The sequence below is a fragment of the Miniopterus natalensis genome, chromosome 2 (assembly GCF_054644295.1).
Source record: "Miniopterus natalensis isolate mMinNat1 chromosome 2, mMinNat1.hap1, whole genome shotgun sequence".
Taxonomy (NCBI): Eukaryota; Metazoa; Chordata; class Mammalia; order Chiroptera; family Miniopteridae; genus Miniopterus; species Miniopterus natalensis.
This window is the reverse complement of record NC_142082.1, coordinates 78,652,951-78,670,550: the sequence shown is the minus strand read 5'-3', so window position 1 is coordinate 78,670,550 and position 17,600 is coordinate 78,652,951. Positions and strand designations below refer to the sequence as shown.

The 17,600-nt window shown below is 35.0% G+C and overlaps 1 protein-coding gene across 3 annotated transcripts in view; it reads right to left on the bottom strand.

The window, feature by feature from the left end:
* The window catches only part of VPS36 (vacuolar protein sorting 36 homolog), a 46,709-nt gene that overhangs the window by 17,987 nt on the left and 11,122 nt on the right, over positions 1-17,600 (bottom strand). For 2 of the 3 annotated variants that reach the window (XM_016213586.2, XM_016213587.2), the window contains exons 2-6: positions 13,800-13,868; positions 12,286-12,356; positions 6,913-7,027; positions 5,595-5,684; positions 4,778-4,864 (exon numbers count right to left, since the gene is read on the bottom strand). In XM_016213586.2, the coding sequence (XP_016069072.1) occupies positions 4,778-4,864; positions 5,595-5,684; positions 6,913-7,027; positions 12,286-12,356; positions 13,800-13,868 (432 nt within the window). The remainder of the gene's footprint in view (positions 1-4,777; positions 4,865-5,594; positions 5,685-6,912; positions 7,028-12,285; positions 12,357-13,799; positions 13,869-17,600) is intronic. The other variant, XM_016213588.2, reaches the window with a different exon arrangement.

Here is a 17,600-nt window from a genome sequence, read left to right as displayed (position 1 = left end):
AATGCTACACCAAATGGGCATAATTGACATCTACAGAGCCTTTCATCCCAGAACATCAGATTGTACATTGTTCTCCAGTGCACCCGGAACATTCTCAAGGACAGACCATATGTTGGGTCACAGAACTAGCATCAACAAATTCAAGAAGACTGAAATTATATCAAGCATATTCTCTGACCACAATGCCTTGAAATTAGAAATAAATGGCAAAAAGGAAATAAAGAAACCCGCAACTACATGGAGATTAAACAACATACTACTAAAAACTGACTGGGTCAAAGATGAAATAAACGATGAAATCAAAAGATATATAGAGACAAATGAGAATGACAATATAATATATTAAAACTTCTAGGATGCAGCAAAAACAGTAATAAGAGGGAAGTTTATATATTATAGGCCTATCTCAAGTAACGAGAAATCCCAAGTAAACAACCTAACATTACACTTTAAAGTCCTAGAAAAAGAACAAAAGCAACCCAAAGTCAGCAGAAGAAAGGAAATCATAAAAATTAGAGCAGAACTGAATGAAATAGAGAACAAAAAGACTACAAAAAGTTAATAAATCAAAGAGCTTGTTCTTTGAAAAAATTAATAAAATTCACAAACCCCTGGCTAGGCTCACTAAGAAGATAAAAGAACCATATAAACGAAATCAGAAATGAGAGAGGGGAAGTCACCACAGACATCAGATATGCAAAGGATCATACTAGAATATTATGAAAGACTATATGCCACCAAATTCAATAACCTAGAAGAAATGGTAAGTTTCTAGAAATATAAACTTCTTAGACTAAATCATGAAGAACTGAAAAACCTAAATAGACTGATCATCAGGGAGGAAATTAAAACCATCATCAAAAACCTCCCAAAAAATAAAAGTCCAGGACCAGATGGCTTTACCAGTGAATTCTACCAAACGTTCAAAAAGGTTTAAAATGTATCCTTCTCAAGCTCTTCCAAAAAACTGAAGAGGAGGCAATACTTCCTAACATATTTTATGAGCCCAATATAACCCCCAATACCAAAACCTGGCAAGGGTAACACAAAACAAGAAAACTACAGACCAATACCTCTGATGAATACAGATGCAAAAATCCTAAACAAAATACTAGAAAATAGAATACAGCAGTACATCAAAAAAATAATACATCACGATTAAGTGGGGTTCATTTCAGGAGCAAAAGCATATGTTTACTTAAACACAGGCAAATCAATCAATGTAATATACCACATTAACAAAATAAAAAATCCACTGCCTTCCTGTATACTAACAACAAAACTTCAGAAAAAGAAAAGAACTCCTTTTGCAATTGCAACCAAAAGAATAAAATACCTAAAAATAAGCTTAACAAAGAACATGAAAGACCTATATACTGAAAATTATAAAGCATTATTAAAAGAAATGGAAAAAGACACAACAAAATGGAAAAATATCCCGTGTTCATGGATTGGAAGTATCAGCATAGTTAAAATGGCCATATTACCCAAAGCAATATACAGATTTAATGCAATCCCCATCAAAATACCAATGTCATTTTTTTTTTTAATATATCTTTATTGGTTTCAGAGAGAGGGAGAGGGAGAGAGAAAGACAGAAACATCAATGACGAGAGTCATTGGTTGAGCCCGCAACCCAGGCATGTGCTCTGACCGGGAATTGAACCCCAATCGCCTGGATCCTAGGTCGAAGCTCAACCGCTGAGCCATGCCTGGCTGGGCCCAATGTCATTTTTTAAAGAAATTTACACCTTTTTAACACTGTATGAACGCAGCAGAAGAGTGAGCTCTGTGGAGTGAGAAAAGTTACCCTGAACTAGCTCTTCCTCTAAAAGTTCAGGAAAACTAATTTCACATGAAAATGCACAACTGCAAAGTATCAAGGTCAAATCCTACACAAAATTAAAAGGAAAAAAAATAAGGATCAAAATAATATTACAGGCAATGAAAACATGCCAGAAAGACATGTTCATAGATGAGATTGATATGTAACCTTTTATTTCAAAATGAGCTAAAAGATGTTTAAAAAATGACACAGGCTGTGAAAGGACAATATAAATCAGAAATTAAGTGACAGGATTCAGGAGAAAAATTTTCTATTACTTTCTGAAATAAAGACTACACTAGAAAAAACACAAGAGTGAATAAACACAACAGATATCTTAAAAGAAACAACAGGTGAAAAAAAGAAAAATTTTCTAAATAAAAAAAAAATGAAAAAAGGGTTTGGAGGTCACAAACAGTGAAAATAGGCAATAAAGCTACAAATACAACTAATAGGACTCTCAGAATAAAAAAAGATCAAAACAGTTATTGAAAATTATAATACAGTCAAAAGATTCCAAGCAGAGGGAAGGCAGAGGGTGGGGGAGTGGGAGGGGAGAGATTAATTAAGAACTTATATGCATATATGCATAACCCATGGAAACAGACAATACTGTGGTGAAGGGGGGGCAGATGCAGGGTGAAGGGGATCAGTGGGGGGGAAAAGGGCATATCTGTAATACTTTCAATAATAAAATTAATTTTTTAAAAAAGAAAGAAAATTATAATATAGAAAAACTCCCCTGAAATTAACAGTTAAAACTTCTGAAACCAAATACTGAAAGCATATTGGATAACAGCCAAGAATGTGTTACACATTCTAGTAAATACATAGACACAATCCAGTAAAATTACCAGGCAATTATATATATATCTTTAAATCCTTTGGATATCTAGGAAAAAGAACAAGTGACTTTTAGGGGGTGAAAAAATTAGATGAGCATCATTCTTTAACAGCAACACTTCATGCCAGACAAAAAATTAAAAGTAACATACAGTACTCAAGGAAAGATGATGTGAGTCAAGGATTTTAAATCCACCAAAAACTGACTTTTTCACATATAAGGAATACAAACGCGCCAGAACTCAAGGAATATTGTTCCCATGAACACTTCTTGAAAAAAATCTATTAGAGAATGAACTTCAGACAACCCAAATGAATAGAGAGAGATCAACATAAGGACTGATAGTATTACACAAATAGTTTCTTATAAAACTGAGACTAAATAAGAGCGACAGGGGAAACTGTATATAGTGGCAGAATGATCAGACAGTGTAGATGCAGCACACCTATTTTTAAAACATGGGAAGAATGGGAAGAACATACACACAAAAATTCTTTTTAACTGTTTTAATAAGTACTTGCTAGTGTAGTCCTGAATTTGAATAGGAAGTATCTGTATGACCTCATGAAGCACTTTTATTAAAAAAAAAAAAATCTAGCCTGGCCAGCATAGCTAAGTGGTTGAGCATCGACCTATGAACCAGGAGGTGAGGGTTCGAATCCCGGTCAGGGCACATGCCCGGTTTGCAGGCTCGATCCCCAGTAGGAGGCATGCAGGAGGCAGCTGATCAATGATTCTCTCATCATTGATGTCTCTACTTCTCTCTCCCTCTCCTTTCCTCTCTCTGAAGTCAATAAAAAATATATTTTAAAAAAAAATCTTTCCACTGAAGAGGCCTCAAAATAAAGATCTATCCAATAGAGATGCATATTCTTAACAGGCAGACTGGTTTTGAAATACCATTTCCCACTAAAGACAAGCAGAGCTTCTTAGATATGGTTGATTCCATATCTGGGGCAGGATACGTTCAAGAGGGTCCTGGAACTTTTGTCACACCGGTTTGTAAGTAAGCTATCAAAGTCCACCAGGTCACCTGAAAAGCACTCAGGAGCCAACCTGAAGAGCCTACCACTGGCCAAAGATGGGACAATTTGAGTTTTAAATAGAATAATAATTGCAATTGATTGAAATGTATCAAATATATTAAAATTTATAAATTCATAGTAATACGTAAAAAAAGAAAACCTAGTCAGTCACCTTTGGAGGATAAGGAACCAATTTATTATCCTGATAATAAAGGGGGGGGAAGGGCATTTATCCTGCCTTTTCTATATGAACTGTATCACTGAGTGGCCAAATAGTAGATGAAGGGAAGCATCTCTTTTAAAAGTATTCTAATTAATAAATGAAAAATATATCACAGATCATCACTATTTGCCACTACCAATGAACCAACAGATTTATGCACTGAACATTAACAGCTGTTGGCATCATAAAAAAAACATGATGTGCCTCCTGATGAACGAACACAAACCTCTACTCTTACCAAAGGGATCAAACATGAATCTGATCAAGCCTATGGATGCACAACTCGTTTTCTTAACTACAGTTCTTTTCCCTTCGTTTGAATTTCCTCATATATGATAAAGTTTCAGAAACATTCTAATGTACATGCTCAGGGTTGTTCTCCTAGTTGATGGGCTGGTTTGATCCATTCCTAACTGTGTCCGTCTCGTCCCTGAGTGGTCATCAGCATTAAATTATGTGGAATCTGACCAGGGTTAAGTGCCACAAATAGCATTTTTCCCTCAATTAAGTTAACCAAATGTCCAAAATAATTATATAGAGGACCATGAATTCATTAGGGATATCCGCTAATAAACTCCATCTAGATTTTAAAATTTACACACAATCCATGACATTTTCTAACATCACCAAGAACAAATTTGCATTGCTTTTTCATTCCTTTTTGGGAAAAGTTTTTAAAACACATTTTGGCTAAATTTTGCCAACCTGAAGTGGACCTGTTAATGAAATAAGATACTGTGCAGCTTCAGGCAAACTAAATATATTCCAATATGCAGAATGGAATTAGTCACAGTTGAATCCAAAAGAATAAACACAAATGGCTAAAAAAGACAGCTGAACGGAACTTGTATAAGAGTTACCTCAGAAATATTTTTGTCAGTTTCTTTTCTTTTTTCTTCCAGTTTCCTTTCGATACCTACTATTCCAACAGCCCTTATTCTTCCTGGCTGAAAAACAAAAGTAGAAAATAAAACATAAAAAATAGGAAGGACGCAATCTTTTGTAACCCACCACACTGTGTTTTCAATGACGGGAAAGGACCCACAAAGAACCAAAGAAAAACAGCATACAATTACATCTAGTTTCCTTTCAAAACATTTGTCAGCTTCTTGCCATACATGATGATCTTCAAATTATTATAAAGGAGCACTGAATATATGATAAATGGCATATTTACTCTTGATTTCAGATATAAATTAAATTTCCTAGCCATTTTTGTTCTTTGGCCACTTATTATGCACTCATCAGATATTTAACAGGGTCTCAAATGTGCAAAAAATTGGAGTTAAAATTTTGGTACTTGATAGTTATTACACAAACTACTTTTACACATTTGAGCATCTTTCCACAGTTGGTGGTTAATTTAGACTGGCCTGGAAAATGTCCTCCAGTGGTATTTATTGTCTGTTCTCTAAGATGCCACACTGATTATGAACAACAGGATGAAGTGAGTGGAATCTAACTTCTACCATCCCAGGAATTACTCCGGTAAGTAGTCATTTATTTTTACTAAGTGTCTACTGTCTATAGAGCATTAAATTAGGTTCTGTGAAAATAAATTTTTAATCAAATATTATTTTATTTCTAGAAAGTTCTATAATCACAGATATCTTCTCCTTAATGAAGATGCAAGTACAGAGCTGAAAACACTAAACTAAGAAACAGTTTTAAAAATACCTGGGATCCTCTATTTGTTTGGAATGACTGGGAAACTGGCATATTCTCCCATCTTCTCTGTGTCATTTCCTCTGATAAACGCCTATAAAACTGTTATACACATAGATACACTTTAAATGAGTCAGGTTGTGGCATCCTCATAGAATTCATTACTTAACATTTCTTTAGTTGAAAGGTCTAGTCAATCATTTCAACAAGCCTAAAATTCTCAGAGACATCAAAGAAAATCAAAGGAAGTTCTTTTCTTGGATCAACTTCAGAAAGAACAAAGCAAAAAAGAAGGAACTGACCTTCTATATTAAGTGAGCTATTTTCAACAAAGAGATGAGTGACAATGAAATACATAGACTTACTTTAAACAATTCTGCCTATGTGGATTGTTTTCAACCTATAGTGAAACGGATGCAGTGCCAAGAAAAATATACAACCATTATCTATGAAGAAAGCAAAGAATAATTTGTCTAGATAAAATGCGTAGTAAGAAACTGGGGCCAAAACATGCCTCTGCTCACAAAAAAATGAACTATATTTTTCACCTACAGTGAAACTGACTTCAGTTAGTGATTTATATATGCTTAGTGCCTACTGTATGAAGAGCACTGGGTGTGAAGCTGTAGAAAAAGAACAAAAATAATTTATGACACCTATGGGGAGATAAACACACACTTATAAATGTCTAAAAATACTTATACAGCAACTTATTAATCAGAACATATAAACTATATTCTAAAACTCAAATGTAAGAACAAAGAGCTAACAATAGACAGGACACTAATGAAAAATAGAAACGAGGTGTGGACTTATCCTTATGAAATGTTAAAAGATTATTAATGTGGAGAAACTGAAATTCTCTTAATTCTGAAACTACAGGGATTATGACAATGTGGTGTTAATATAGTATGGTATTGGCACAGGAACAGAATAGCTGAGAAATGGGAAGGCACCAGTGCTTGTATGTAAAAAAGACGCACTTAAGTGATTAGATTTGTTCCAGTTAATAAAGATAGGCTGTCTTTAACCATACTACATATACCACTAAAAACTTTACTAGTAGCCTAATGGCATGACTTAGCCTCCAGTCTTTCCTTGTGACCACGCACTCTTGCTTCCCATTCCCACTGTCACCTAAACTTCACATTCTCTACTGATAAGATACAAGATATCAAAAATGTTATTGTAAACATGTGGTGAAACCTGGTACAATGCCTTCATCATATTAACAATACGGAAACAATACTGCCTTCCATCATATTAACAAACAACAAAAATATATGCAAGTACACATTTCTGGTCCAATTTTATTCATATAAAGACTTACCTCAATCTGGCCATGTTCTTTGAAGGACAGTTTGATGTAGGAGTTCTTACTATTCTGGAATGGACCAAGCTCTTTGTTAGGAGGAGCTGGGTGAAGGTGAACCACTATTTTAGCACTAAAGAAAAAGCAAATGTAATGTAAATTGGCTTTTAAAAATCACTATTTCAGGCCTGGGGTGGGGGGTGCAGGATAGAAGGGGTCAATAGGGAAAAAAGGACACATCTGTAATACTTTCAACATAAATTTTAAAAAATAATAAATAGTATTTAAAAATAAAATAAAAATCACTAATTCTATTTTCATAACTTTTAATATATTTCAGGTCACTTTTAAAATTCATGTAGAAACAAAGAATATCCTGAAAGGAATCCTTTTAAAATTTGTATTAATTCAGTATAAAGAACCTTTCAAAAATATCTCTACTTAAAACTTGCAAGCTATGTACGAAAAAGTTCAAGTTACTAGGTCTATAGATTAAATAAAATATGAGTTTAAGGAAATAAGTTCAAAATAAATTTGCAAAATTTGGGGTGGTTTAGGGTTTTGGTTTATGATTAGGGTTTTCCATCTACAGAGTCATCCCCAGAGGTTACCACAGGGCTTATAATTTCTGTCAAAACATACTACCTTACTCATCTGAAAACAAAATGTGAAAACTAATCTGTGTAATCCTTCCCAGAGGCTGTGGTCACAGCCAGTCCTTGCAACAGACTGGCCTGTGGGTAAATCTCTCCTACTGATATGCCAACAGCAATCAAGTCTCAACTACAACAGGAGGGTGTATACAGCCTACCTGGGTATTGGGGCACAACTGCAATGCCAAGCTCAGGTGAACAGGGAGGCTATGCCACTGGACCCTACAGTACACTCTACCAAGCCCGGGAGACATAGCAACTCTACAAACACACACAAGGAGGCTGCCAAAATGAAGACACAAAGAAACATGTCCCAAATGAAAGAACAGAACAATACTCCAGAAAAAGAACTAAACAAAATGGAGACAAGCAATCTGTTAGATGCAGAGTTCAAAACACTGGTTATAAGGATGCTCAATAAACTTAGAGGAAGAGTATTTGAACTCAGAGAGAACTTCAACAACATAAAAAAGGACATGGAAATCATAAAAAAAGAACCAGTCAGAAATGAAGGATACAGTAACTGAAATGAAGAATAATTTACAGGAACTCAACAGTAGAGTAGATGAAGTTGAGAATCAAAACAGTAATTTGGAATAAAAGGAAGCAAAAAACACCCAATCAGAACAGAAAAAAAGAATCCAAAAAAATGAAGATAGTGTAAGGAGCCTCTGGGACAACTTCAAGCATACAAACATTTGCATCATGGGGGTACCAGAACGAGAGAGAGCAAGAAATTGAAAACCTATGTGAAAATATGATAGAAAAATTCCCTACCCTGGTGAAGGAAATAGACATACAACTCCAGGAAGCACAAAGAGTCCCAAACAAGAGGAACCCAAAGAGGCCCACCACAAGACACATAATAATTAAAATGCAAAAGGTTAAAGACAAAGAGAGAATCTTAAAAGCATCAAGAGAAAAGTAGTTAGTTACCTCCAAAGGAGCTACCATAAGACTGTCAGCTGATTTCTCAACAGAAACTTCGCAGGCCATAAGGGAGTGGCAAGAAATATTCAAGGTGATGAAAAGCAAGAACCTACAACCAAGATTACCCTACCCTACAAAGCTATTATTTAGAATTGAAGGTCAGATAAAGAGTTTCCCTGGCAAGGAAAAGCTAAAGGAGTTCACCAAACCAGTATTACATGACATGATACGTTAAAGGGCCTTCTTTACGAAGAAGAAAAAGTAAATAAAATATATGAACAATAAAATGGCAATAAAATACTTATCAACAAATGATTCTAAAAAACAAAAATAAACAAAGCAGCAGAACAGAAACAGACTCATAGATACAGAGAACATTTTGACCATTGCTAGATGGAAGGGAGGTTGAGGGATTGTGAAAAAGGTGAAGGGATTAAGAAGTACAAACTGGTTGTTACAGAATAGTCATGGGGATGTAAAGTGCAGCACAGGGAATATAGTGAATAATATTCTAATAACTATGAATAGTGTCAGGTGGGTACTAGATTTATTGGGATGATCACTTAGTAAGTTATATAATGTCTAATCACTGGGGTGTACACCTGAAACTACTATAATATTGTATGTCAACTGTAATTGAAAAATAAAAATGACTTAAATATATTAAAAAAAACTTATCTGTGTAAAACTGGCCAACAAATGTTTTATTAAAACACCATCCAAAACTAACATTCTTTACTGTCATATTTGGAAAATGCCACTTGATCAACAGCATGACCTAGAAAGATATCCAATAGCAAAAGCAATTCTCAAAACATTGCTGCTCTAGAAACACAAATTACACTAATCTTTATGACTACCATTATCTTCTATGCTATTAGAAATACCACTATATTTATTCAGTTATATGTCTTTCTTCCTCTTTTTCCCCCCCAACCTGTTCAATAATCAATCTTTTGCAAAGATTAGCAAAACCAAAAAACTTAGCCAACATATCTTGGATATCTAGCTTAAAGCTTTTTCTTTATGGCCACACTACAGATTCACCTATTACTCAATTTTACTTTGTTTAGGCCCATGTGGTTACCTAAATATCACTGTAAAATTGAAATACGACGTGTCAGGCCTCCTCAATGTAACAAATATTTTGTTTAGTGAACTGAGACCAATTTGTTTTTCTTGTTTGTTTGGGTTTTTTGGGGGGTTTTTTAAAAATTTTATTATTGTTTAAAATATTACAGATGTCCCTTTTTCTCCCCAATGACCCATTCCTTCCCCCTCCCCAGTCCCTCTCCCCACCATTGTCCATGTCCTTGGGTTGTGTATATATGCATATAAATTCCTTGGTTACTCTCTCCCCCTCCACCCACCCGCCCTCCTCCATCCCTCTGACATTCATCAGTCTCATTTATGCTTCCATGTAATTGAATCTATTCTGTTCATCAATTTATTAAGTTCTTTAGATTCGACATATAAGCAAGATCATGTGATATTTGTCTTTTGCTGCCTGGCTTATTTCACTTAGCATAATATTCTCCAGGTCCATCCATACTTTACAAGGACTCTTCATCTATTCCTTTGTGGTGAACATCTTTAAGTGTGGTGAGCAAATAAACTGCAAGCAGAATCACAGGACTGTTTGAAGTGAACTGTCAGCTAGAGCAAATAAACTATGACAATTAGGATAGGGTAATTAAACAAAAGTATTATATAGTCTTTAAAACTAAAAATCCTGAGCCCTGCTATCAGATTTTAATCAAAGGAAATCTAGTGAAAAGCTAAAATACCATGATACAACATGAAGTTTAAAAATCCCAAAATCAGCATAAAAGATCCATACCAATTTTTTCACGTATTCATTTCATGAGCCATTCAATAGCACATTTCAAGTTTATTTCATTATTTTTTTTTTTATTTCATCAAGTTTAAAATCCACCAAATCAACCCTAGCTGGTTTAGCTCAATGGTTAGAGTACTGGCCCTCAGACTGAAGGGTCTCAGGTTCAATTCTCTTCAAGGGCACATACTTCAGTTGCAATCCCAAGCCCCGGTCCGGGCTCATGTGGGAGGCAATCAATTGGCAATCAATTGATGTGCCTCTCTCACATCGATGTTCCTCCGTGTCTCTCTTTCTCTCTCTCTCTCCCTCCCTCCCCTCCTTCCACTCTCTCTGAAAAACAATGGAAAAAATACCCTCAGCTGAGGATTTAAAAAAATAAACTAATAAAAAATAAAATCCAGCCCGGGCGGTGTGGCTCAGCGGTTGAGCATGAACCTCAGATCCAGGGGACAGCGGTTCGATTCCTGGTCAGGGCACATGCCCAGGTTGTGGGCTCGATCCCCAGTAGGGGGCATGCAGGAAGCAGCCAATCAGTAATGACTCTCTCTTCACTAATGTTTCTCTCTCTCTCTCCTTCTCCCTTCCTCTCTCTGGAATCAATAAAGATCTATTTTAAATAAATAAATAAAATCCATCAAATCAGAGATGTATCTTGGGGTTCAGAGACGTTAAAAGGTGAAAACATGCATACATCTTTGAATCAATGAGATATGGTAAATGTTTGGGGCTGGAGGAGCTAAGGACTAAAGAGAATATCTGAGAAAAGTTAACCTGGCAAATTATTAAACTCCTCCTCACTGGAGGTGTTTAAAAATAAGGCCTTAATATGAATGTAACTATTTTGAATATATTTGCTATTGTTTATGTTTCCTTGGAACACAGCAGAGGAAAATTCAAATGATCTAGAACACCCTTAAAGTTTTACTTTGTAGAATTTAATAAGAAAACCAATATATATAGATATCAAATGTTGTATACCTGAAACTAATGTAATGTTGTATGTCAATTATACCTCAATAAAAAATAAAATAAATTTTTTAAAAAGAACATATAAGATGGAAAAAGTGGCAAGGGGCAAAATATAAATCAGAGAAGTTGCTTACTCTAAAAATATATAGTTTATTACACTTTTCAAAACATTGGTTAGTTTCTTTTATGTCAAATAAGCAATCTTTTAGGTTAGCTACAAAATTATAGTTAGGGCATGTAATGCATTTCCAGTGCAGTTCAACATTTATTTAACATCTATTAAAGTATCTAACTATGCTAAAGCTAAAAATGGGCCCATGCGGAAAAAAAATTCCTTATCAGCAATATTTATTCATAAGTTGACCTCAATTACATGCACTTAAAATATAAAGCCAGAATTTTTGATATACTTGAATAAACAGAAACATTTTAACCTGTGGTTTTAAACCGGGGCAACCATATCTCCTGGTTTGCCTGGGATAGCCCCATTTTCTGCTTGCCCTGGTCCAACTATAAACAGCGCTCCCATTACTTAAAAATGTCCCAATTTGGACAATAACTATTATGATACTCTAACACTAGTATCTCAAAAATTCAAAGTGAGATATAATCATCTAGAAATAGGAGCAAAGTCAGTTCCTTTTCTCATTTCTGATTTTAAGTACTAACTGATAAGATACACAGATGTTTAAAAGCAAATGTCTGTAGAAATATATACAATGACAACTGGATCAATTTATTTATTATATATTAGAGCAAACCTCAGTACTTGATTCATGCTTTAAGAATGCTTCCATTTATCAGTGATTTTAAGGTAGGACAATACCTTCTTAGGGGAACTCCTGACCAAGGACTGTTATTTATAAAGCCCCCAAACACAATCATTAGATTCATGTACCCATATGCAGTCATGAGACAGTAATAAATCAACTAAATTAATTATAATAGCTTGAATGTAAATGTATTTTGTGAATAAAGACTGTAATATATAGACCTGACCTTTTCCCAATTCCAGCTGCCTGTTCTTCAATGAACACAATTTGGGAAAGAGGAATGGCCATGCAGCATTCCTAGGAGGAAATCAACAGAAAACATGACTCATGAAACCAGTCAGAAATCCTTGTTTTATAGCACTTAATAGAATGCAAAAAACCTTTAAGGTACTTAATAATAAAAACAATAAAAAATAATAATGTTACTTTATTCCTTAAATAAACTTAAGGATAAATAAACTTAAGGAAAAACTGAATGAAAACAATACTGTGGTGACATTTTACTATGTGGAAGAACATAAGACGTTTAAAAGCATATATAATTACCTTTGTTTTTACAGTAGGTAAATCTTTTTAAAGTAGTAGTCATATGCAACGTTTTACATATACTATATTTTTATATGGGAAACAAAACGTAGAACAGATAAATCAAAACAACTTTAAAGAGTGTTACTCATTTTTCTTCTTTATAATTTCTATACTTCACAGACCCACTCACAATTTTTAATAGAAAGTAATAATGTAGCTTTCCTCTATTAGTAAATTTAATTGAATTATTGAAAATGACTGGCATTCAGTGGCTGGTTTAAGGATATCTAAATTAGCCTCTTTATAAGATAAACAAAAAATTATACTAAGATTAACTTATATACATGGTTTAAAGACATCTATCCCTCCAAAGAAGATTTCTTTCCTGAGTGTATATTTCTTTTAAAAGAGTTAGGAAACATTAACAGTTCTAAGGCATGCATTATTGACAACAGAAATATCACCACTGAGGGGACAAAAATTGGTTCTTGGGGAGGAGAAACTGCCTTATATTTTGCAATGGTTAATGATCTTTCAAAGAGCCTCAGTACAGCATATAGTTTATCTGTGAAATTAAAATTTCATGGGGGGGCAGCAGTTCTAAAAATAATTAGAAAGGTTATTTATGTTATTGGCAACACTGAAATTTATTCATACACACACTTTCAAGTTCTTTAGAATAAAGATATCAGCTCTGTACACATAACTATTCTCTCCCCCTAGAAATGAAAAAAAAAACGGGGGTTTCTCCTCTTACTGAGTGACTTAGAGGCTGTTCTCAATATCTAGGTAAAAGCATGCACTTGCCAGCAGACCTATTCTCCTGATTCTCAACAGCAATCAAAAGGATGGGTTCTTTTGAGGATGAATGAGGTTTTTTTTAAGGACCCCTGACAACTGATGGGAGAATTATTCCTGTTACACATGGAACACTCAGGTATGGAGTAGGATCTGACTGGTGTTTAAAAATCAGGAGTCATTATGACTCTCTATTCAGTAACTACAGACTTTTTCTGGAGCTGAAGAAGGAACAATACTGTAACCCTTCTATCTTTTCTCCATTCAGAGAGATCATATGGGACACACACACTCTGATGACATTCTGAAAATGAAAATCTGCTGCATCTATTTATAATTTTGCCAGAAAGGGAAAAAAAGAAAGAAAACGTCAGTGATTTAAAACCTAGGACAGATGTAAAAAAACTATCTTACATGATTTTTCTGATCTCTCCAAATTAGTCGATGTGTACTAAGAAGGAGGGTCCCAGCATCAAATTTTATCTAGGAAGACAAGATCACAAAATATTAATAACATATCACTCAATATGGTCCAATTTTTCTTCCTCGTAAATTACACAATAGTAAGTTAATCACAATTAAATATTTTAGAATTAAGCTTATCACAAATTAAAGAGAAGCAAAGATACACGCTTCGTAAGCTATATATACAGCCTTGCTAAAATTAGGAAAATACTGCAAACAACCTAGATGTGCAACAATAGGAGAGTGGTTAAACCAAGTATGGTATATTCATACCATGGACTCCATACAGAGGTTAAAAAGAAAAATAGCCTGGCTGGGCGTGGCTCAGCAGTTGAGCATTGACGTAGGATCCAGGCGATCGGGGTTCGATTCTGGGTCAGGGCACATGCCTGGTTGCAGGCTTGATCAATGACTCTCTCATCGTTGATGTTTCTATCTCTCTCTCCCTCTCCTTTCCTCTCTCTGAAATCAATAAAGACATCTTTAAAAAAAAAAAAAGATTAAAAAAAAAAATAGGCAGAGTGTCATGGACGGCCATGAGACTCTAAGACATAGAGTCAGTTGGAGGGAAAAGCAACTAACAGCATATTACACATGACAGATGATGAAACAAAGATAGATAGGTGATAGATGATAGATATAAACAGATATAATCTCCACATCCCTCAAACTACAGGCATATACAAATAAATAGTAGAAAAAGGTCTACATGGAATACTCAGTGATCTGTTAGTGATTATGTCAGAAGAAGTGTGAAGGAGCAGGGAGAAACAAAGGGCCCTTCTTTAAAACTTCACTATTAATTAAAATTTTTCCATGAGATTGAATTCATGTATAACACTTGTATAATTTTTAAAAAATAATATTTAGCCCAGCTGGCATGGCTCAGTGGCTGAACGTCAACCCATGAAATAAGAGGTAACCTTTAGACTTCCATTCAGGGCACATACCCAGGTTTGAGCTCAATCCCCAGTAGGGGGTGTGCAGGAGGCAGTCATTCCCTGATGTTTTTCTCCCTCATCGATGTTTCTCTCTCTCTATCCCTCTCCTTTCCTCTCTCTCTGAAAATCAATAAAATGTATTTTTAAAAATAGTAATAATTTTAAGTACTAAGAAAATCCAGAAATAGACATAAACACATAAATAAATGTGTACCTTGGCCACTGTGGCTCAGTAGTTAGATAGGAAGCAATTCAAATGTCCATCAACAGGGAAATATACATCCACATAATGAACAACTACTCAGTCATGAATAAGAATAAGAAGCCCGGCCAGCATGGCTCAGTGGTTGAGCATCAACCTATGATCCAGGAGATCACGGTTCAATTCCCAGTCAGGGTACATGCCCAGGTTGCAGGTTCAAACCCCAGCAGGGGGCGAGCAGTAGACAGTCAATCAATGACTCTCTCATCATTGAAATTTCTAGCTCTCTCTCCCCCTCTCCCTTCCTCTCTCTGAAACCAATAAAGATATATGCAAAAAAAAGAATGAGAAGGCTGTTTATGTACTTACTGTATTTGAAAAAATTTAAGATGTCATTGATTGTAACATGCGTACTGATTCTAAAGTTATTAAAATGTGTGGGGGTGGAATGTGCAATTAAAATTGATGAAATCTGTTAAATTCTCTACATTAAGTGAAAAAAGCAAGAATCAGAACCTTGTATGCACAGTATATTCCAAATTTGTATTTTAAAAATGAAAAACAGAGTGTTTTGAGTCTTTGCCTGATCTCCTTCTGGACCCAGGCCTTGGAAAAGCAGACTTTGGTATGCATCTTGGTCCTGTCCGAACACACTGAGCCCCAGCAGAGAGAACCACAAGATGTGGAGTGAGGAAAACTTCAAACGGGTACTCAAGGCCAGTCACAAGCAGCGTCTGACATTGGCCTGCATCAAAGACCATCCAAAAAAGACTGCAAACCTAGCAGATCTAATAGGTAGAAACAAACCCAAATAGGCAGCCAAGTGGGGAGACAAAAAAACAAGCCCGAAGTGAAAGAACAAGAGACTTCTCCAGAAAAAGAGATAAGTGAAATGGAGATAAGCAATTTATCAGATAGAGTTCAGAATACTGAATGCAAGAATGATGAGAAAAGATACGGAAACTATGAAAGAAATTAAGAATGACATAGCAGAAATAAAGAATACATTGGAAGAAATAAACAGCAGATTAGAGGAAGCTGAGGATCGGATGAGTGAATTAGAAGACGGGGTAGAAAAAAAATCACTGAATCAGAGAACCAAAAAGAAAAACAATTAAAAAACAGGATGACACTCTAAGGGAGCTATGGGACAACATGAAAGCTAACAATATTGGCATCATAGGAGTATCAGAAAGGGATGAGAATAAGCAAGGGTAAGAGAATTTTTTTGAAGAAGTAATGGCAGAAAACTTCCCTAACCTGGTCAAGGAAAAAAAATCATACAAGTTCAGGAGGCACAGAGAGTCCCAAGGAAAAAAAGAAACAAAGAAGCCCACGCACAGACACATCATAATTAAAGTGCCAAAAATTCAAGACGAAGAGAGCATCTTAAAGGCAGCAAGAGAAAAGCAACAGATTTGTAGGTAACAAATTTGTTACCTACAAAGGAGCTCCCATAAGGCTGTGAGCTGATTTCTCATCCGAAACTCTACAGGCCAGAAGGGAATGGCGTGAAGTATTCAAGATCATGCACAACAAAGATCTGAAACCAAGACTACTCTATCCAGCAAGACTATCATTCAAATTAGATGATGAAATAAAGAGTTTCCCAGACAAAAAAAAGGCTAAAGGAGTTTATCACCACCAAACCAGCATTGCAGGAAATGATAAAGGGATTGCTGTAATAAGAAGTAGAAATAGAGAGAGAGAAAAACATAGGCATAAAGAATTAAAATGGCAATAGATAAGTACCTATCAATAATAACCTGAAATGTAAATGGATTAAGTGCTCCAATAAAAAGGCACAGGGCAGCTGAGTGGATAAGAAAACATGAACCAAATATATGTGGTCTACAAGAGACTCACCTCAGAACAAAAGACTCACACAAGATGAGAGTGAAGAAATGGAAAAAATTTTTCCATGCAAATGGAAATGAAAAAAAATCTGGGTTAGCATACTTGTATCAGACAAAATATACTTCAAAATGAAGACCATAATGAGAGACGAGAAAGGTCATTACATAATATTAAAGGGATCTATCCAACAGAAGTATAAAACCCTGATAAACATATGCAACCAATATAGGAGAATCTAAATTTATAAAAAAACTTCAAGAGGACTTTAAGGAAGAGATTGACAGCAATACAGTCATAGTAGGGGACTTTAACATCCCACTGACTTCACTGGATACGTCTTCCAGACAAAAAAATCAACAAGGAAACAGTGACCCTAAATGACATACTAGATCAGATGGATTTAATTGACATTTACAGAACATTCCACCACAAAGATGTGGAATATACATTCTTCTCAAGTGCACATGAGACATTTTCAAAGATAGACCAAATGTTAGGAAACAAAACAAGTCTCTACAAGTTCAAGAAGATTGAAATCATATCAAGCATCTTCTCGGACCACAATGGCATGAAATCAGAAAATAACTACAACAAAAATATTAAAAAACATTCAAACACATGGAGGCTAAACAGTATGTTATTAAACAATGAATGGGGTACCAAAAAGATCAAGGAAGAAATTAAAACCTTCCTGGAAAAAAATAAAAATGAACACACAACAACGCAAAATCTATAGGACCCAATGAAAGC